This window comes from Papio anubis, chromosome 11 (assembly GCF_008728515.1).
Source record: "Papio anubis isolate 15944 chromosome 11, Panubis1.0, whole genome shotgun sequence".
Classification (NCBI taxonomy): domain Eukaryota; kingdom Metazoa; phylum Chordata; class Mammalia; order Primates; family Cercopithecidae; genus Papio; species Papio anubis.
This window is the reverse complement of record NC_044986.1, coordinates 84,257,189-84,279,732: the sequence shown is the minus strand read 5'-3', so window position 1 is coordinate 84,279,732 and position 22,544 is coordinate 84,257,189. Positions and strand designations below refer to the sequence as shown.

General features: G+C 49.6%; 1 protein-coding gene across 1 annotated transcript; it reads left to right on the top strand.

Annotated features, from left to right (window-relative positions):
- The first annotated feature begins 7,499 nt into the window (after window positions 1–7,499).
- Window positions 7,500–17,335, top strand: RBP3 (retinol binding protein 3). Its single transcript, XM_003903645.4, has 4 exons — window positions 7,500–10,668; window positions 12,406–12,596; window positions 14,835–14,977; window positions 16,549–17,335. The coding sequence occupies exons 1-4, from the start codon at window positions 7,615–7,617 to the stop codon at window positions 16,902–16,904; spliced, it is 3,744 nt and encodes a 1,247-aa protein (XP_003903694.2). The 5' UTR covers window positions 7,500–7,614; the 3' UTR covers window positions 16,905–17,335.
- Window positions 17,336–22,544: the final 5,209 nt, after the last annotated feature.

Sequence of the window (22,544 nt, the reverse complement as noted above, 5' to 3'; positions counted from 1 at the left end):
CTTCCATCCTGCAGAGAACAGGCTTCCATCCTTCTACCCAACCACTGTGTGGGTGATGGGCCCCTGGCTATTGGGACCTTGGTCACTATTCTGGGCCCCTTACACACCTCAGAACTTATCCAGGTTCAAAGGCCCTAGGCTCCGTTGCCTGACACACAGCACCCCCTGGAGGCAATAGTGGGTAATGCGCCCTTATGACTCCAGCTCTTACCTTACATCAGGCAAGTGATGTCATCTTTGAGGCTGTGAATACTTTCTAATATAGATCATTAACAGCTGGAATAATCTATGTTCTGATACTTCAGTTATCTTTTCCTCTGATGGCACGAAACTGTGAAATGCTCAGTTGAAAAGCAGGAATAAGGTATAAGCACAACCAGCCCTCCTTACATGCTTAGCACAATACTTCTCAGCCCCTCAAGTACTTGAAACAATATCAGTTCCATAAAAACTTTTCCCAGCAAACAGAAAGAGGAAGGAATAGGAAGAGAAAAAATTACTTTCCAACATTTTTATGAGGTAGACGTTACCTTGATATCAAAACCAAAAGAAAAGAAAACTTGAGAGCGATATTCCTTATAACCATGCAAAAGCCCTCAACAGAATACCAGCACATTAAATCCAGGAACATGTTCAAAGGCTAATACATCATGAACAAGTGAGATTTAACCCATAAATGAGTGGCTGGTTCGAGATTAGATAATCAGTCAATATGATCAACTATGTTAACAAACTAAAGAAGAAAAAACATCATGTTACTAGATGCATCTGACTATATTCAAAACTCATCATGATTTTTTAAAAATTCTCAAAATACTAGCAACAGAAAAGAATTTTTTAACTGATAAAGAGCATCTACAAAAAAAATCTACAGTTAACTTTATACTTAATGGTAAACTGGATGTTTTCCCCCTAAGATCATGAACAAGGCACTAGAGACCCTAGCAAGGGCAATAAGACAAGAATAAAAAATAGCATCCATAAGTTGTCAATCAAGAACATGAACACCCTTTTAGAAAATTCCAAGGATTCTTCCAAACGTATACTAGAATAAATAAAGAAGTTTAGCAAGTTGCAAAATATATCAAAACAGAATAAATAGCTGGACATTAAAATGTAAAGAAAAAAATGCCATTTACAATAGCACCAAAAAAAATCCCCACAAATTACGTGGGTATAAACCTAGCAAAATATTTGCATGATCTATATAGTGAAACCACACAACACTGATAAATAAATCAAAGAAGCCCTAAGTAAGTAAAGAGATATAACATATGCTTGGGTTGGAAGACTCAGTATTGTTAAGAGATAAATTGTCTGTCAAACTCATTTGTACATTCAACTCAATCCCAATCAATAGTCTGATTGTAAAGTCAATGATTTGAATCAAAAATTTATATGGATAATCAAAGGAACTAGAATAACCAAAATGGTTTTGATAAAGAAAAACAAAGTTGGTAGACTCAGATTACATAATTTCAAGACATATTATAAACTGTAGTAAACAAGAGAGTGTGATGTGGGTAGAAAATAGACAAATAGATGAACGCAGTGGAATAGACTGTAGAAATCGGCCCACACAGATGCGATCAACCACTTTTTTATCAAGATGCCAATACAATTCACTAGAACAAGGAAAGTCTTTTCAACATCTAGCATGGGGTCAACTGGATATCTAATTAACTAAAAACAGATCATAGACTCATGTGAAACCTAATGCTATGGAAATTCTAGAACAAAATACTAAAGGAAAGATTTTGTGGCCTTGAGATCAGCAAATATTTCTTAGCTGTGTCACTAAAAGCATGAATCGTAAAGGGAAAAAAATGATAAATTTGGATTCATCATTTTAATCTTCAAAAGGTACTGTTGACAGCATGAAAAGACAGGGCGTGGACTGGAAGAAAATATTTGCAACACATATATCAGGTAAGAGATTTACATCCAGAATATAAAAATAACTTTTACTTCATCAATAATAAGACAAACAACTGCCTCCCTTTCCCAACAAATGGGCAAAAGATTTGAACAGCGAATTCACCATAGAAGACATACAAGTGGCAAATGAATACATAATAAGATGCTCAACGCCATTGCAAATTAAAATCACAATGAGATGCCACAACATACTTATTTGAACGCTAAAATGTAAATGTCTCCCCTTACCAATTGTTGCCATTGATGTGGAGGAATTGGCAGTCTCTTGCTGCTGGTAGAAATTTAAATTTTGGAAAACAGTTGAGTCGTTTCTTAAAATGTTAAATATACATTCCTATCCTAGGTATTGTATTACTCCAGCCAAAAAAAAGACATACATCCACACGAAGACTTGCACTCAAATATTTGTGTCAGCTTTCTTTCTTTCTTTTTTTTTTTTTTTAAACAGAGTCTTGCTCTGTAGTACAGGCTAGAGTGCAGTGGCACAATCTTGGCTCACTGCAACCTCTGCCTCCTGGGTTCAAGCAATTCTGCTTCAGCCTCTCAAGTAGCTGGGATTACAAGCATCTGCCACTAAGCCCAGTTAATTTTTGTATTTTTAGTAGAGACTAGATTTCACCATGTCAGCCAGGCTGGTCTCGAACTCCTGAACTCAGGTGATCGGCCCACCTCAGCCTCCCAAAGTGCTGGGATTACAGCTGTGAGCCACCATGCCCGGCTCATATCAGCTTTCTTTGTAATATTCATACACTGGAAGCAACCTGAAGGGCTCTCAACAGGTGCATGGATAACAAATTGGGGTCCATCTGTGCAATGGAAGGCTACCCAGCAAACAAATGAACTATTGGTACATTCAGCAATCTGGGTGAATCCCACAATCATTATGTTGGGCAAAATAAAACAGATAAAAAAGCAATACACATGGTATCATTTCATTTATAGCAAATTCTAGAAGCTGCAAGCTGATCTATAGTGTTGGCAGCAAGTAAATCCATGTTTGTCTGGATATGGGAATGCAGAGGGGACTGGGGAGCAAAGGGGCACCAGGAAGACTTGAGGGCGACAGCAGTATAAGTCGCCCAGGTGGTGGTGAGAGTTTTGGGGGGGTACGCACATGTCAAAACTGACTAAATGATACACTTCAAATAGGTTCATTATATGTTAATTATACATCAATTAAGTTGTGAAAAAAAAAAGGACACACTTATTAGATAATTTAAAAGGTACCGAAAAAACACAATAAAGAAAACAAACAAGTGTGTATGCCCTTTGGCTCAGCAAGACCAGGTTTGGGAATTTATCCACAAACGAAAAAGCACCTTAGGCCCTTAAGAACATGTGTTCAAAAACATTTATCACAATATCGCTGAAACAATATTGAAGTAAAAACAAAGACAACTTAAAATATGCCTCACAAAGGGAACAGATCAGTAAATCATCAAGAACTACTGTAGGATGAGTATCCCTTATCTGAAAGTTTTGGAGAAAGAAGTGTTTTAGATTTCAGATTCTCTTTGGATTTTGGAATATCTGTATGTACATAATGAGATATCTTGGGAGTGAGACCCTAGTCTAAACACAGTATTTATGCCTCATGTATGCCTTATACGCACAGCCTAAAGGTAATTATATCAATATTTTAAATAATTTTTTGCATGAAACAAAGTTGGTGTTAAGTACTTAAGTGTGAAGTTTTCCACTTGTGGTGTTGTGTCAGTGCTCAAAAAGTTTCAGGTTTTGGAGCATTTCAGATTTCAGATTTTTGGATTAGGAATCCCCAGACTATATGTAGCCATTAAAAGGATGAATTTAATGAGTATACTTCAACTGGGAAGGATGTTTATGTTGTATGGTTAAGTGAGTAAAACAAAATGCAAATTACCATCTATGCTAATAAAGGGCTGACAATAGGATGGACAAATGGATGGTCTGCCTATAGATGTGTGGATGGATCTCTCCTATACGTGCACCTCCCTGCGTGTACGCAGAGACAGGTGACAATGGCTACACATTCAATGCTGATTATTTGTTACTAAAGGAGGCTGGATTTTAAAAGATTTGGGAAAGGTTTGTTTGCACATTTCTACAAAATGAGTATGTTTTACTCCTCTGATTTAAGAAAAATGTAAAATGAAAATAAAGTAAAATGAATAAAAAGTCAAGGTTCAATTTGCTTTGAAGTGCATTAAAAAATGTGTTGGCTTGCAGAGGAGAGGAGGCTTGCAGGGTAGAGGAAGCTGGTAAGGCAGAGCTGAGATGAGAAAGGAGTAATAAAATGTTAGTGGTGGAATCTAGGGAGGCAGCCATTAAACTAAGGTAGCTCTAATGCCCTGATTTTCTACAAGAGCAAATTGAAACCTAACTCAGACTCATTTCCTTTAAACAGCTAATTTAAAAGAACCCGAAGCTTAAGCCCAGTCAATCACTGACGGCCAACTGGACATCAGTTACATGGTCTCGAACTTTCCACCAGGATGTTCCAAATCATGCAAGGGCGGAAACGCTAAGCAACCAAAGCATCTGTAATATTTATTCCACTTTCGCCTTCACCCTGTGGAAGTCTCCCCTTGTGCTCCGTTGCAGAGCCCCAAACCACCTCTTGTGGGGAGCTACTGGATTCATGAATCGCTGTCTGCTCAGATAAGTTCTTTAAAATGTGAACATGTCAAAGCGTTTCTTTAAATGATAGTATATAGATATTTGCTGTACCACTTGAACATTTCCATTATAAAACACTGACGGGAAAACTAACATAAAACAATAGACAGACATAAAACAACAATACACTGAAAAGACAACATCTGTGATGCAGTAGGCAAGTCGCTCCTTCCTGTACTGCCCAGCTCCGCATGCTCCCTGACCATCCCTGCAGCAGCCCTGATGTGTCATTGTCCCCCTCTTAACCTGCTCTGCGGATGCTGCAGGGCTGGTCTCTGGAACCTGGGTCTGGGCATTTCTCCTTAGATATGTAGAGGCCCAGGAAAGGCTTGGAGCCTAAGAAGCCCTAGGACTCCAGGTCTCCAGGGCAGCCCCAGCCTCTTGGAATGACTTTCCCTAATACCACAGGGGTGTTCTAATCCCAGGCAGAGCCAAGCTGCCCCTCACCAACTCCTATGTCCTCAACTTCCTTTCAAAACTTCTAGGACGGTAACACCTAATCCTCCAGCAATACTGAGGCTTTTCTCCTTGTTCTGTTTTTCCCTTTTGAAGAAGCCAAGGCTCAGAGCAGTCGAGTCACCTAATCATGGTCTCATGTCATCTTATCAAGGTCTCACCCACTCACCTATTCAGTTCTCACCAGTTCAGTTCAGGGTGGCTTCTAAGCTGCCCTCCACAGCTCTGCCCACAGGACATTTGTATAAGTGAGGGGTTGCAGGGCCTTCCAGCCCCCTCCAACTCCGAAACTCAGCCCCCAAGATCAAATGGACTCTCTGAACCCACCCTGGGCCTACAGTTGTCGGGGACTGGATGGGAAGACGTAGAGCTCTAGGCTTTCACTCTGGGGACTTACCCAGAACATACTCTCCTCATGAGCTAAGGAGGCCGGCCACCATCGGCTTACATCCCCCCACAACCCCTGGAGCTCAGAGAACTCTGAGGACAGAACTTGCCCTTCCACCTGCTTGGGCCTTACCCACAGGAGATACACTGCCTCTCTACCCATGCCCCTCCAACTCAGGCAGCCCAGGGACTTGCAACAGGCTGATTTTTTCTCATGTCCCTCTTAAGGCTCGGGGCTAGCCACACAAATCAAATCCCAGTGATAGGTCCAGACATCCTATCCTGAAACTACATCTAGTAAGACTACAGTTAATCCTTTCCCCAAAGACAGTCTTACTCCTGTTCTCCCCCAAGCCCTTTCTGGGCCAGAAGCTTTGCCTGGACTCAAGCAATGGCAGACAAGTGCCCTCTGAGGACACAGAAGTGCATGCTCAGAACTGTGATTCTCCAAGTGGAGGCAGAAAGGCCCAGCCTTCCCAGCAGGTCTAAGGATATGCAAGGAGTGCATTCATCTGGAGGTGCTGGCAGCATCCCAGCCCCGCCCCATTCTCATAGTAAATCAGGCTCACTTCCATTGGCTGCATACGGTGGAGTGATGTGACCATATGTCACTTGAGCATTACACAAATCCTAACGAGCTAAAAATATGTTTGTTTTAGCTAATTGACCTCTTTGGCCTTCATAAAGCAGTTGGTAAACATCCTCAGATAATGATTTCCAAAGACCAGACTGTGGGTCTCAGCTGTGCAGAGAAAGCCCACGTCCCTGAGACCACCTTCTCCAGCTGCCTGCTAAGGCACACAGGCGTGCCTGCCTGCTGCCCACTCAGCCAAGGCAGTGTTACCAGAGCTAGCTTGGGACAGCTCTCCCGACACTCTGCCCTGGCCTTGTGACCACTGTCTGGGCAGTAGTTGTCTGTCTGTTAAGTGAGGGAAGTGCCCATTTCCAGGGGCATTCAGTGGCAAAGCAGGGCTTCCAGGTTCCGACCCCATAGCAGGACTTCTTGGATTTCTGCAGCCAGTCAGTTGCAAGCAGCACCCACATTATTTCTATGAGAAGTGGCAGGAGCTGGGATCTGAAGAGTCCAGCAGTCTACCTTTCCCTGTTTCTTGTGCTCTATGCATTCGGAAGGAATGATCTGGATTCCATGTGAAGCCTGGGACCACAGAGACCCAAGACTTCCTGCTTGATTCTCCCTGCAAACTGCGGGCTGTGGGTTGAGCCTTCAAGAATCAGGAGTCACCTCTAGCCATTAACTCTCAGAGCTAACCTCATCTGAATGGGAATACTAGTCCTGTGACATCTGGAAGGTGGGTGCCTCTATACTCCACACCCTACGTGATGGTCCAGACACATCATTCCTAGCATTAGAAAGCTGTAGGGGGACCCCTTCTGTTCCCTGGAGGCATTAATGGTACACAGAAATAAATCTCAGGCTCTGAGGCTGATGCCAGCCTCAGACTCAGCCTCTGTACTATATGGGCCAACTGTAGCCCCAAGGGCTTCTTCTTGCTGCAACCCCTATCTGTCCCCACCTAAAACAATGGGCTTCTATTAGTTACAAAACTCTCTGGCATGTTTTTTTTTTTTTTAGCTATGAAACAGAGATAATATCTAATACAGAGAACTTGCCAGTAATGAGTGCTTCCTACTTGCTGGGTACTGGGAAGAAGTGCTTTACACATATTTTCTCACTTAATCTACACAAAAAGTAATTAAGACACTTCCCTGAGGCCACGGGAGAGACAGTGGCAGAACCAGTTCTCCAAGGAGGACTTGCAAGTTAATAACTGGACTCTGCAAGGCTCTGGTGGAAACTGTCAGCTTGTAAAGGATGGCGCACAGTGTCTGGCATGTGGCAGGAACTAAAATAATGGCAGCGATTAATGTTGTGATATGCAGACGCAGCACAGCAAGATAAGATGCAATGTACCTTCTGGGTCAAACCACCCTGGCCACTCCTCCCCGATACCCAGGGTTGATGTGATTGAATTAGACAGGATTAAAGGCTTACTGGAGCTGGAAGCCTTGCTCCAACTCAGGAGTTTAGCCCCAGACCTTCTGTCCACCAGCTGAGGAGGACAAGGGCAGAAGGCAGCTGCACAGAGCAGGGCCACGGCCTTGCACACAGTCCAGGGGGCTTTTGTGCAAGAGCCAGGCCTCCCCCTGGGTCCCATGATGAGAGAATGGGTTCTGCTCATGTCTGTGCTGCTCTGTGGCCTGGCTGGCCCCACACACCTGTTCCAGCCAAGCCTGGTGCTGGACATGGCCAAGGTCCTCTTGGATAACTACTGCTTCCCAGAGAACCTGCTGGGCATGCAGGAAGCCATCCAGCAGGCCATCAAGAGCCACGAGATTCTGAGCATCTCAGACCCGCAGACGCTGGCCAGTGTGCTGACAGCTGGGGTGCAGAGCTCCCTGAACGACCCTCGCCTGGTCATCTCCTATGAGCCCAGCACCCCCGAGCCTCCCCCACAAGTCCCAGCACTCACCAGTCTCTCAGAAGAGGAACTACTTGCCTGGCTGCAAAGGGGCCTCCGCCATGAGGTTCTGGAGGGTAATGTGGGCTACCTGCGGGTGGACAGCGTTCCGGGCCAGGAGGTGCTGAGCATGATGGGGGAGTTCCTGGTGGCCCACGTGTGGGGGAAGCTCATGGGCACCTCCGCCTTAGTGCTGGATCTCCGGCACTGCACGGGAGGCCAGATCTCTGGCATTCCCTACATCATCTCCTACCTGCACCCAGGGAACACCATCCTGCACGTGGACACTATCTACAACCGCCCCTCCAACACCACCACAGAGATCTGGACCTTGCCCCAGGTCCTGGGAGAAAGGTACGGTGCCGACAAGGATGTGGTGGTCCTCACCAGCAGCCAGACCAGAGGCGTGGCCGAGGACATCGCGCACATCCTCAAGCAGATGCGCAGGGCCATCGTGGTGGGCGAGCGGACTGGAGGAGGGGCCCTGGACCTCCGGAAGCTGAGGATAGGCGAGTCTGACTTCTTCTTCACCGTGCCCGTGTCCAGGTCCCTGGGGCCCCTGGGTGGAGGCAGCCAGACGTGGGAGGGCAGCGGAGTGCTGCCCTGTGTGGGGACACCGGCCGAGCAGGCCCTGGAGAAAGCCCTGGACATCCTCACTCTTCGCAGCGCCCTTCCAGGGGTGGTCCACTGCCTCCAGGAGGCACTGAAGGACTACTACACGCTGGTGGACCGTGTGCCTACCCTGCTGCAGCACCTGGCCAGCATGGACTTCTCCACGGTGGTCTCCGAAGACGATCTGGTCACCAAGCTCAATGCCGGCCTGCAGGCTGCATCCGAGGATCCCAGGCTCCTGGTGCGAGCCATCAGGCCCAGAGAAACCCCTTCTGGGCCGGTGCCCGATGCTGCAGCTGAAGACCCACCAGGGGCAGCCCCAGAGTTGCCTGAGGACGACGCTATCCGGCAAGCACTGGTGGAGTCTGTGTTCCAGGTGTCGGTGCTGCCGGGCAACGTGGGCTACGTGCGTTTCGATAGTTTTGCTGACGCCTCCGTGCTGGGTGTTTTGGCCCCATATGTCCTGCGCCAGGTGTGGGAGCCGTTACAGGACACGGAGCACCTCATCATGGACCTGCGCCACAACCCCGGAGGGCCATCCTCCGCTGTGCCCCTGCTCCTGTCCTACTTCCAGGGCCCCGAGGCCGGCCCCGTGCACCTCTTCACCACCTATGATCGCCGCACCAACATCACACAGGAGCACTTCAGCCACATGGAGCTCCCGGGCCCACGCTACAGCACCCAACGTGGGGTGTATCTGCTCACCAGCCACCGCACCGCCACGGCCGCCGAGGAGTTCGCCTTCCTCATGCAGTCGCTGGGCTGGGCCACGCTGGTAGGTGAGATCACCGCGGGCAACCTGCTGCACACCCGCACCGTGCCGCTGCTAGACACGCCGGAAGGCAGCCTCGCGCTTACCGTGCCGGTCCTCACCTTCATCGACAATCACGGCGAGGCCTGGCTGGGTGGTGGAGTGGTGCCTGATGCCATCGTGCTGGCAGAGGAGGCCCTGGACAAAGCCCAGGAAGTGCTGGAGTTCCACCAGAGCCTGGGGACCTTGGTGGAGGGCACAGGGCACCTGCTGGAGGCCCACTATGCTCGCCCAGAAGTCGTGGGCCAGACCAGTGCCCTGCTGCGGGCCAAGCTGGCCCAGGGCGCTTACCGCACAGCTGTGGACTTGGAGTCTCTGGCCTCTCAGCTCACAGCAGACCTGCAGGAGGTGTCTGGGGACCACCGCCTGCTAGTGTTCCACAGCCCTGGTGAGCTGGTGGTAGAGGAAGCACCCCCACCACCCCCTGCTGTCCCCTCTCCAGAGGAGCTCACCTACCTTATTGAGGCCCTGTTTAAGACAGAGGTGCTGCCCGGCCAGCTGGGCTACCTGCGTTTTGACGCCATGGCTGAACTGGAGACAGTGAAGGCCGTGGGGCCACAGCTTGTGCGGCTGGTATGGCAACAGCTGGTGGACACCGCTGCGCTGGTGATCGACCTGCGCTACAACCCTGGCAGCTACTCCACGGCCATCCCGCTGCTCTGTTCCTACTTCTTTGAGGCAGAACCCCGCCAGCACCTGTATTCTGTCTTTGACAGGGCCACCTCGAAAGTCATGGAGGTGTGGACCCTGCCTCAGGTCGCGGGCCAGCGCTATGGCTCACACAAGGATCTCTACATCCTGATGAGCCACACCAGTGGCTCTGCGGCCGAGGCCTTTGCACACACCATGCAGGACCTGCAGCGGGCCACGGTTATTGGGGAGCCCACAGCTGGAGGGGCACTCTCTGTGGGCATCTACCAGGTGGGCAGCAGCCCCTTATACGCATCCATGCCCACCCAGATGGCCCTGAGTGCCACCACAGGCAAGGCCTGGGACCTGGCTGGCGTGGAGCCCGACATCACTGTGCCCATGATCGAAGCCCTTTCCACAGCCCAGGACATAGTGGCTCTGCGTGCCAAGGTGCCCACGGTGCTGCAGACGGCCGGGAAGCTGGTGGCTGATAACTATGCCTTCGCCGAGCTGGGGGCCAAGATGGCCGTCAAACTGAGCGGTCTGCAGAGCCGCTACTCCAGGGTGACCTCAGAAGTGGCCCTGGCCGAGATCCTGGGGGCCGACCTGCAGATGCTCTCCGGAGACCCACACCTGAAGGCAGCCCATATCCCTGAGAATGCCAAGGACCGCATTCCTGGAATTGTCCCTATGCAGGTGAGACCCAAGGGAGACCTGGTTGAGCCCAGTCCCGGGAGTGAGTTGGCCCATTGTCTGCACAGGCCGGGCTCTGTGCACAGTGCATGACAATGGCTTTTAGATTTGTTCTCATGTTTAAGTTTTGACCAGTCAAGTCCTTTCCTCTTTCTCAACCTGTTCCATCCACTCTCTGTGACCCTGGGGTTGCTGAACACCTCTGTTGAACATGCATATTAGGTTGGTGCAAAAGTACTTTCAGTGGCAAAGCCTGCAATTATTTTTGCACCCACCTCACAGGAAGCCAGTTTGAAAGCCAACCAATACTCACAGGAAGCCAGTTTGGAAGCCCCTGGGATAGAAGGCATTTCAGCCTTGGCTGGGTGGAAGGTGAGTGATGGCAGGGCTTCTCATTGTCAGTGTTGGGGAAGAGGCCAACACCTGGCAGAGGTGGCCGTGGGCTTTACCAAGTGCCCCACCGCTGGCCGAGAGTTCCACCTAGGCAGCACTCACACCTCCACGCTGTTCTACCTGTGGTTTTGCTGCATCATCACGATTGTACAGGGCAGCATTTGTCGTGGGATCCCTTGTGAGGAGGGTCTGAGACCAGGGCTTGAGTGCAGGCAGTTTGTCTGGGAGGCCATTGCTGAAGCAGGTGTGAAGGAGGGAGCAGGGAGACTGAGACGGGAAGCTGACAAGCAGATGCCTCAAAGCTGTTCTGCTGAAGCAAGGACACTGATGAGTGTGGGGATGCTCCCAGGCACAGTCCTCTGCAGGTGGGGCCCAGTGGCTCCTGTCCCACATTGGCCAAGAGTTGCCCTGAGGACATCACTCAGGGTGGGGCAGGCTCCCCCTTCTTGGAGAAGGCCTGAGCTGAGGGTGAAAAGACAAGGCTGTGCTATAGGAGAGCCTGTCAGTGGGGCCAGGGGCAGCTGAAAGCAGAGGGGGCTGAGAGTGCCAAAAGCATCTGCTACAGAATTGTTATCCCCATTTTTCACAACTGAGGCCTGGAGAGGAGCAGAGGAGAGTGGCCTGGAGCCAGAGAGCTGTGACTGAGGGCAGGGCAGGGCCTGGAGGGCGGTGTCTCTGTCAACGAAGGCTCCTGGTCCCAGTCAAGCTCACCACGTCCTGCCTCCCTCCAGCAGCCTTAGAGAGGGAGGAGGAGGTGCATCCACGTGGGAGTAGCCTGTGCTAGGCTTGCAGGATCCCCGGTTTCCAAATCAACTGCTCCATCCTTTCCAATATAGCCAAGGTTCACGATTTGAGGTCAGATGTAGATTCAGATTCTGGCTCCACCACTTACTGACTGTGTGACCTGAGACTAGTTACTTAATCTCTCTGTGCTTCAGTTTTTCCATGGAAAAGATGGGGGTCATGTTATCTCCTGCACAGGTGGCTGTGAGGATGATGATAAGCTCTACAAAGTACTCAGTACAGGGCCAGGCGCCTGGTACAGGTAACTAACATCTTCCAATCCTGCCCCAGTGGAGGGGAAGGTGAGCTTGGAGGCGTTAGGAAGTATCTGGTGAGGTTGGAGAGGTCAGAGGGGAGACCATTCCTGGGCCTTCTAGCCTTCTCACATCTCAGACATGCCACTGGGAAAGTCCCTGGTATCTACTAACTCCTTCAGAAATGTCAGTTCCTGTCCCATGCCCTTAATATTTCCTGTGACATAAAGGCGATCCGTGGTGCCTGCTTTCCTGGACTCTAAAACCGGCTGCTCCTCCTGACACTGAGTAGGACCTCCAACTCTTACAGATCCCTTCCCCTGAAGTCTTTGAAGAGCTGATCAAGTTTTCCTTCCACACTAATGTGTTTGAGGACAACATTGGCTACTTGAGGTTTGACATGTTTGGGGACGGTGAGCTGCTCACCCAGGTCTCCAAGCTGCTGGTGGAGCACATCTGGAAGAAGATCATGCACACGGATGCCATGATCATCGACATGAGGTCAGTGGCCAGGGGTCGGTGCTTCCCAGCCAGGACGCAGGACTGCCGGGGGACAGTCAAAGCTATGGGCCACAGCAGGGAAGAAAAGGAACCCTGCAACACAGCAGAGGACTTGAGGGGGCCAGGCCTCCTGCCTATCAGGGCTCCAGCCAGTTAGCCCAGGGGTTCTTGTTTCATTGCAGATGGGGCCCAGCACTGGTTGTTTTTGTAAACTTCTCCAATTCCAATGTGCATTCCAGATTGAGAATTACCCCAAATTTGCCTGGTCATAGGATTCAGTGGGGAGGAGAGGAAGGAGACGTTAAAAACACTGATTCCTGGGCCCCACTCCTCCCTTACTGACTCAGAAGCTCCAGCGGACAGGCCCAATAATCTGTATTTGACAGGCATCCCAGGTGATTCTGATGGCCAGTGGCGTGTGAGACAGCCAGGCCTCCCACCTGGGAAGGCGCCTCACGTCATACAAAATCAACTCATGACAACCCTGGTCACATGAATCGTCGTCATACAGGCAGAATTTGGAAATCGCACAGGGAGAATTTATAAATTAGTCACTATTGTTATCAAAAGAATTCTTTGCATCACCAAATGATTGTCAGAAGGATGTCTTCAGCTAGCCACCTCCCCTCTGTTTCTGTAAAACTGTGCCTCATATGTCGTGAGTTTACATCATGGACTAGGGGTAGGAGGTGGATGAGCACCCTCAGGCAGTGGCCAGACCTGGCATCCCGTGACTCTGGGGTCCATTGGTGGACATGCCCTGGCACCCTCCATGGGCAGGCTGCCTTCCTCAGACGGGACCCTTCCACGGTCCCCTGTTGTCTAAAAGAAGTGGCAGGGGGTGGCAGAGCAGGAGCATTCACCCAGCTCCAGTTCTCTAGCCCTCAGTGCTCACTCACATGGTTCTTAGTGGTCACTAGGTGGCTCTCAGTCCTGCACCCACTGCTTCTCCCCCCTGGGAGAAGAAAGAACATTAAGGCTAAAACATGAGCCCTGGCTCCAGTTCTGTGTGTGTTCACAGCCCGAGCTTGAGGCTCCTGTGGTCTCTCTGATCATTTTTTTCTTTAGAAGTTCTGTTGAGCACCTGAATGACACTCATGTTAAGTCCCTTTCTTCTGAATATGCCATTTACACTTTTTAAAGAGGAGATGGCCCCAGCCTGCAAGTGCACTTTGCTTAAAGACCCTTCCACCCCTGAGGTTTGTTTGGAGGTTCAGACACTGACATCACAGGCCCAGAACCCAGCCAGGTCATCCCAGGCCATCAACTGGATGAGGCTGCTTAACATGTCACTAGCCCCAGTGGGGAGACAGGGCCCCAATGAGGTCACACAGTGGGACAAATCTAAATGGCCTGGGAGAAATGCAGGCTCCCTTTCTTCCAATGTGGCTCCACAAGCCTGAATATTTCAACACACTAAGTGCCCTGTTAAGACACCTGAACTAAGACAGCCGGTAGGTGTCATAAGATTGTCACAGAATGCAACTGGGAAAAACAATGTTTCCCAAAATGTGTTCCACTCATAGGCAGATACGGGTGCGGGGGAGCAGTCCATGGTCAATAAATGGGGGAAACTGATCAACAAGTTTCTGATTGCAGGACTTGTCAGGGCCTTTTATACACACACACACACACACACACACACACACACACACACATATATATATATATATATTTTTTTTTTTGAGATGGGGTCTCACTCTGTCGCCCAGGCTGGAGTGCAGTGGCGCGATCTCAGTTTTCTGGAAGCTCCGCCTCCCAGGTTCACACCATTCTCCTGCCTCAGCCTCCCAAGTAGCTGGGACTACAGGTGCCTGCCACCACGCCCGGCTAATTTTTTGTATTTTTAGTAGAGATGGGATTTCACTGTGTTAGCCAGGATGGTCTCGATCTCCTGACCTTGTGATCCACCCACCTCAGCCTCCCAAAGTGCTGGGATTACAGGCGTGAGCCACTGCACCCGACTGGTCCTTTAATATATTAACATGTGTTAATTATATAGCAGAAGGAAAGGATAACATATTTGACCACAAAGTTTTTTGTTCTCAAGAGACTAGTACTCTTGGAAATACTCTGGAAAATGCCAACCCATGGTATTCTAAAGGAGGAAGAGGTAGTACATTGAGGCTGCCAATAATTGGAACCGTCCATGGGACAAAGATCCTGGCCTCCCCGAGGGGCACAGAGGGCCTCACTTTGAGCTCAGCCCCTGAACAGGCTCTGCTTCCCATCCCTCAGGTTCAACATCGGCGGCCCCACATCCTCCATTCCCATCTTGTGCTCCTACTTCTTTGATGAAGGCCCTCCAATTCTGCTGGATAAGATCTACAGCCGGCCTGATGACTCCATCAGTGAACTCTGGACACACGCCCAGGTTGTAGGTACGTGGAGAAGCTTTCCTCTTTCTACTGTCATTCTAGAAGCTTCTGGGAAACCAGGGAAAGACAGCTTGAGTGTAGGTAAAAGTCCTAGTAACCAGACTGTAAAGCCCTGTCCTAGTCCAGGCACTAGATGTGCATGATCTCGAATCCCTGAAAAGCATGTATCACTACGCCCGTTTTCTAGAGGAAAAAAAAGTGGGGATTGACTAGGTCAAGTATCTTTTCTAGGGTCATGCAGCTAATAAGTGGGACCCAAAATGTGAATATTAGTTTGTCTAATACCAAAATTTCCCCCAGGCTTAGCACTATAATCACCAGCCTGCAGGACAAATGCAGAATTTGAAGGATTATCCCCGCCCCTTACCAACCCCAATGGGCATTTCCAGTGCTCACCATACTTGAGCTCTCAGCTGCAGTGTCACACACTTGCCTGGAAAGGTCATGATGCTCATCAGGCTTCTGTTTACTGCCCTGGACACAGAGCTGTGGCTACAGGAGCAAAGGCAGGCCCTGAGCTAGCTTTACAGAACCATGACTCTCAAAGCCCCATTCCAGGGTGGACGGCCTCCATCTATCTTCCCTGCCCAGTGTGTAAGACCAAGGAACTTGTGCTCCTATCCAACGAGAAAGGACTGGAGAGATCAATGGGGGTGTGCCTGTGACCAGAGAAACACGCCATCATTTTCATGTCCATGCTTCTGTAATACACAGGCATTTTGCTGTAGCTTCTAGGACATACATTCAATAATATTACGAAGTGTAAATACAAATCAGAACCAGGTGAATTCTAAATTCAAATAGATGTTCAAGACTGGAAGTTAAAGATAGACTCAATTCTACAGATAGTGAGGTCCCAGAACTGTGAGGTCCAATATGGGAGCCACAAGCCACCTGTGGCCACCGAGCATTTGAAATGTGGCTCTCCCAAGTGGAGATGTGCTGGAGGTGTAACGTGCATACCAGATTTTGAAGACATTACGGAAAAAAACCTCATTAATAATTTTATTTGATTACATTTTGAAATGGATGTATTTTGGATACATTGGCTTAAACAAAACATGATTAAAATTAACACCGTGGATTTCTTTTTGCTTGCTCAACATGGCTACTAGGGAACCTAAAATGACATCTATGGGCAGCATTCTGGCTCACGTTGCATTCCTGTTGGACAGTGCTGTCCTAGAGGGTTGTTCTTATGACATCACAAATTGGGTTTTTCTGAGTCCAAAGTGAAAAGGAAGTCAGGTCAGTTTAAGTGTTTTCATTATTCATGAAGAGAGAGGACGTCCCTTTCTCAGGAGAGTCAAGTCTTTCCTATCACTTGGCATAAAAAGGCCTCATTGGGAGTTGTCAAGCACTGAAATCCTCGTGATTAGGCATGCATTCTTGTCCCCATTTTACGGATGCAGAAATCAAGGCTCAGAGAAGTCAAGTGGCTCACAAGTGGACACAAGGACACAGACTGAAACCCCAGGGCCTCCTCCATCACTGCAGGCCCAGGCAGGATAGAGAAGACAGGTGCTCCAGGGTCCTGACATGACCCCTATCCTGAAGGGCCTTATGTCTTCCAGGTGAACGCTATGGCTCCAAGAAGAGCATGGTCATTCTGACCAGCAGTGTGACGGCCGGCACTGCGGAGGAGTTCACCTACATCATGAAGAGGCTGGGCCGGGCCCTGGTCATCGGGGAAGTGACCAGCGGGGGTTGCCAGCCACCACAGACCTACCACGTGGATGACACCAACCTCTACCTCACTATCCCCACGGCCCGTTCTGTGGGGGCCTCGGATGGCAGCTCCTGGGAAGGGGTTGGGGTGACACCCCATATGGTTGTCCCTGCAGAAGAGGCTCTCACCAGGGCCAAGGAGATGCTCCAGCACAACCAACTGAGGGTGAAGCGGAGCCCAGGCCTGCAGGACCACCCGTAGGGAAGGGCCCCGTAGGCAGAGCCCCAGGACAAACAGAACCTCTGGGATACACACCAAGGGCACTCCTGCAGGTGGCCCGGCCTGAGGTTCCCAGGGGCAGCAGAGGGGCCTGCTGAGCTCTGGTTAGGCTAGAGCTGGAGGTATGTATACATACACACACACACACACACACGTATATACACATATATATGTGTATGTATATGTATACATATATATATGGCTTTCCAATAACAACCTGAATTTTTAAAAAGTTCCTTCTAGGTGGTAGAACTTGGGGTGGTATTTTTACCTTTCTTCTTCATACTTTGCTCTTTTTCTTAAATACTCATTAATGTGCATATATCATTATTTTCAGATGCAGCTGTCATTATTCCAAAATATAAAAAATAAAGAAGATAAAATAAATTATATAACTGAGCCATTAACCACAATTTAGTGATCACCAGCGGTTGTTAAATCTCTTTTTTTCATGGGTTTTTCATTCATATTATTTGGATCTTCCAGATCTGCCCTGCTGGCCTCTATGGACAGCTGACTTTGTTTAAGATGTGGCGCAAGATGCTATGGGGTCAGCAGGTGGCAAAGGTCCTGTGGATCTTAAATAGGGAAAGGGCTGGTGCAGCCCTTCTGCTGGTGATGTACACATGCTGGCTGTGTCTCTTCTGAGCCTCATGCCGGCTGCATAGCTGGCCACTCTCATTTTCTACCCAGGAGCCAGCTGAGACACAGACAAACTCCACAGCTCACCCAAGGTCACACAGCCAGCATGGTGGACCTGTGTCCTCCTTTGGGCCACCCAGCATTTGCAGCACCTTTGGGTGATCAGAGAATCATTGCCCATAGGAACTGGTAGGAAACAGTGATGTCAGCCCTGTCTGGGTGGGAAACCAGCCCGGCCACTTCCCCAGCTGAGTGGTTCTGGGCAATTTGTTTCACTTCTCTGGGCCTCAGTTTCTTCATCTGTTCAATGGGAGGAATAATAATACACTTGGAGTTGTGAGAATGAAGTGAGTCAATCTAGTGCCCAGCCAATGTTAGCTGTCATAATTTCTCCGCTACAAAGCTGAACACCCTGGAAGCCCACTGTTCCAGCCCTCCTGGCAGTAGGCCATGGGCATGTGGTCCTGCCTTGGTCAACCAGAAGCTCCTGTGCAAGACGTTTAATCTGGAGCAAGTGGCCAGGGAGCCTGGGCAGTGGCCATCTGCCAGAAGCCTAGTGTATAAGGACAGCACAGCCATGCCCTATGCTTAGCAGGGACAGCAGCAGCACCCTCAAGAGGTGCTTCCCAGACTTCCCGGTGTGACTTTGGCTGTGGTCCTGGTGGAGTGACCCATTGTCCCTACCCACTGCTCAGCCAGGTCCCCCAGCCCACCCATCTAGGACTGGGCACCATCCGGGGTCTTTCATGAAATCCCTGTCTGCTTCCATCCACCAAAGACTTTTCTGTAATAAACAGCACAGTCTGGTGCAGCGGGTTAAAGGGTAGGTGGGATTTGAACCCATCTCTGTACAGTTCCAAAGATCCTTCTGTTTCCACCACATCATGAAGAGGCCCTGGGCCTGATCTGGAAAGGGGGTTTGAGATAGACAGGAGCGAAAGTCCTCTGCATAGCAAAGTACAGGTTCAGCCTTCCTAAATGCAAGCCTTCTTGCATTGCTACCTGCTTGCAGGCACAAGACTGGAGGAAAAGGAAAAGGAAAACAAAATCCCATCAGGTCTCTTTTCTGGTGGGACACCCAGATGGCCAAGAACTGCTTAGAAGTCTCTGTTCAGATGAGCCCTGGGCCCCTTCAACTCTCTATGCCCTGGTCTGAGCTCTTGGCCTGCACCCTGCCAAATCCTACTTACCTCCAGCTCACATCTTGCACATAGCCACACCTCCTTCCAGACACTCAGATTCCCTCCTCTCTGTCCCCCACACCTCTCACCCAGTGTCCACCAGTGATCAGGACCCAAGGTAAGTTAATACCTGAGTTAATGTCACTCTGCTCTGCACCCAGCCTGCCGTCTTCTTTGCCTTGTCTTGGGGTCCCAGTTTTGTGCCTAAATCCCTGACACAGCTTCCTGCCCCATCTCTGTGGCCTGACCTGCAGCTAGGGGTTCATCTTCACTGGAAGGGCATTGTTAGGTGATGCAGACACTTCTGGAAGGTCATATTTATCTGTCCTTCTTGCAGATGTGATGGAGAGGTAAGTCAACCAGGACCAAGCAGGGGTTCATTTGACTGGCATTCAGGGGTGCTGGAGTGCCCCTCGGAGTCAGCTCAGCCCTGTTGTGACAGCATGTACAATAAATGGATTATAAAGGCCCTGGCAGGGACTCAAAGCTGGCTCTCTGGGGGAAGACAGGCCGAGGAGTTTCCCTATTGTTTACCATCAAAGGCCAGGCCACACTCTGGGCAACCAAACCAGAGCCATTGGGTAGAGAAAGGAACTCAGGGTATGCTGGGTCCATCTTTCCCTGCCTTTCTTTCCCCTCCAGGGCAGATCCTGAGGATGCCAGGCTAGCCACAGGGCAAGTGGTGGAAACAGAGCTGTCTCAGACCTGGTACCCGGTGCCAGAGAAGACTTGGGGGACCAGATGTTAGCAGCAGGGGCAGGGCATGGGCACAGTCCACTCATGGGCATCTTTGCAGTCTGACTAGGGACTGACAGCACAGAGCTGGGGGGCATGGTGGGGGTGGTGACTCTGGGTGCTGGGGGCTCATTTCCAGGTGCTCTTGGTCAGCAACAAGCCATGCCTCTGCCAGGCTCTGTAAGGAGAGGAAGGAAAAAGTGACCTTCACTTCCAAGTCCTTGCTGGAGACGTGGTGACCCCCATCCAGGGAAGGAGGAACCAGGGACTACTGCAGTGATATGCTTCATCCATAGCGAATGCAAAGGGGCCATGTGGGGACCCTTGTGGGCCTGCTGCTTTCAGGCTGGACTGAAGCAATAAGGGAGGAGCTTCCTCTTCCTGTGTCCATGTCTGCCCCGCACAGGCCCACACAGTAGATGGTTCTGACTGTGTGCCAGAGGGCCCTGGTTACCCACACAGCTGTGATGCAGTCACACGCCTGGGGGCACCCACCTCCCATCTCCTGGTTCCTATGGGATTTAGCTGCCACCTGGCCTAGGTCCCCTCTCTGCTTTGCTGACCAGGGTGGCCAGCACTAAAAATAGCCTCCTAATCCAAGCAGTTTAGAATAGCAATGGGATCAGACAACAGTGGCTTCCTCCGTCTTGCCCCAGGAAAACACGAGATGGCAAGATGAATGGAAAGAAAACGTCAGAGAACCCCTCCCAATCTCCCTGCAGGCACTGCCTCCCCTAACCCCTTTCATAACCGGGCGCGGTGGCTCAGGCCTGTAATCCCAGTACTTTGGGAGGCCGAGGCGGGCAGATTACCTGAGGTCAGGAGTTCAAGACCAGCCTGGCCAACATGGTGAAATCCTGTCTCTACAAAAATACAAAAATTAGCTGGGCGTGATGGCGGGTGCCTGTAATTCCAGCTACTCAGAAGGCTGAGGTGAGAGAATCACTTGAACCTGGGAGGCTGAGGTTGCAGTGATTTAAGATCGAGCACTCTGGCCTGGGCAACAGAGCAAGGCTCCGTCTCCAAAAACAGAACAAAACAAACAAAACGGTTTCTGAACCTTCTCTCCTAGGAAGTATCACAACCCAACACATGTTGGAGAACGGCTTATTTTTCAAATAAAAGGTTTATTCTATGAGGTTCTGATCTTGCTATGCCATCTGTAGACCTACCACATGACTTCTAAAAACACAACAAAATTAGGCAAATGACAAGGGTGCGTGATTCCCTCTTTCAAGGGAAGAGGCCTGTAGGAAGGCCTGCTGCCTCCAGATGGCGCCATCACTTTCCAGGGGTATGAGGAGTGCAAGGCTGGTCTGGGGGCTACTGTGGCTGACTTTCACCCCTGATAAGGGCTCTGTCTCCGTGCTCACAGGAACAGGGTGGTACGGCTGAGGTTAGAAGTGCTAGGCCCAGCACCGGCCTGTTCCAAAGCTGGGAGCATAACAGAGTTAAGGGGTCACTGGCTGGTGGCAACCCTGAACCATCACCACCACTGACATGCTTCCATGAATCCATGCCACTTTGGTTATCCATCAGTGCTTGCAAAACTCTTGAGTCAGTTGACAACGAATTTCATACAAAGACCTGAACTCTGGCCTTTCTTGAGGCCTGCATCCAGCCTGGCTGTGCAGTCTTCACCCAGGCATTGAGCTCCCCACCATTGCCACTTACAGGCAGCTCCATCCACTCATTAGCCTACTTCAATAGACTTTTGAGCTTAGGATCCCTGGCCTAGAGATGCAGGAATTGGCAAGAAGTTGAATTCTAGGAGCCCAACTTTGTAGTGGTTTTACTTCTCTCCCAGGTAACAACAGAAAGAAAAGCTGACCTTTGTTAAAATTGAGAACCAAACTGAATCTGAATTCAGAATGTCTTAGTTTAGCCTCATTAGCATATTTTGAGGACTTTTGTAAATCTGAATTGAATGGCTGCCACTGGGAGATAATTTATTATGATAGAATTTGCCATGTTTCCAGCTACTGTAGATAAAACCTCCTCTGTTCCGCGAGGTCAGCCAAGACTTTCTGCTCATCGACTCAGTGTCTTTGGGTCACATGCCTACCAACAGCTTTGCCAGAAAGCCACCAAGGCCCTAGATCCTAGGAGAGTGGAGGAGAGAGGCAAAGCTGGCCAGAACAGCAAGGGGACACCCTGGGGCACCAAGGGACAGGGTACGATCTTGAGGTGGAGCATTGAGGAGCTTTTGTGAGCTTGAGAGGCAGGTTAGGAATTCAACAGTGGCAGGGTGAGTATCTCACCAGGACCACAGGATGGGGTGCTGAGCTGATTCAATTAGACAGAGAATTTAAGGAATGCAGTAATTCTTAGCCAGGATTGTAAAATTAATATCTGCTGATGTGATATATTGTGGCAACATTTCATGCCAACTCTTAACTGGCATATAGAAGGTGACTGCCTAGTCCATTTGGGCTGCTATAACAAAACACCATAAACCGGATGACTTATTAACAACAGAAATTTATTGCTCACAGTTCTAGAGGCTCGGAAGTCCCAGATCAAGGTGCCAGCAGCTTTGGCGGTTGGTACCATCTTCCTAGTTGGGAGATGGCAACTTTAAGCTGCATTCTCACAAGGTGGAAGCAGGGAACTAGGTCTCTGCGGTTTATTTTTATTTTTTAGAAATAGGGTCTCACTATGTTGCCCAGGCTGGAATGCAGTGGCACAATCATAGCTCACTGCAGCCTTAAACTTCTGAGTTCAAGTAACTCCCCCACCCACCCCACCCATCTCAGCCTTCTACGAGTAGCTGGGACTATAGGCACACACACCACCTTATTCAGCTAATTCTTGTATTTTTTGTAGAGACGGGTGTCTCACTATGTTGCCCAGGCTGGTCACAAACTCCTGTCCTTGAGCAATCTTCCCATCTCAGCCCCCAAAGTGCTAGGATTACAGGCATGAGCCACTGTGCTCAGGCACTGGGGTTTCTTTCTTTCTTTTTTCTTTTTTTCCAAGATGGAGTCTTCCTCTGTCACCCAGGCTGGAGTGCAGCGGTGCAATCTTGGCTCACTGCAACCTCCACTTCCCGGGTTCAAGCAAT

Excerpts from the sequence above, each read along its gene's own strand:
- RBP3 (XM_003903645.4), top strand. The coding sequence starts at position 7,615 with ATGATGAGAGAATGGGTTCTGCTCATGTCTGTGCTGCTCTGTGGCCTG. Across the intron at positions 10,669-12,405 it reads CTGGAATTGTCCCTATGCAG|ATCCCTTCCCCTGAAGTCTT; the intron begins GTGAGACCCAAG and ends CAACTCTTACAG. Across the intron at positions 14,978-16,548 it reads GACACACGCCCAGGTTGTAG|GTGAACGCTATGGCTCCAAG; the intron begins GTACGTGGAGAA and ends TATGTCTTCCAG.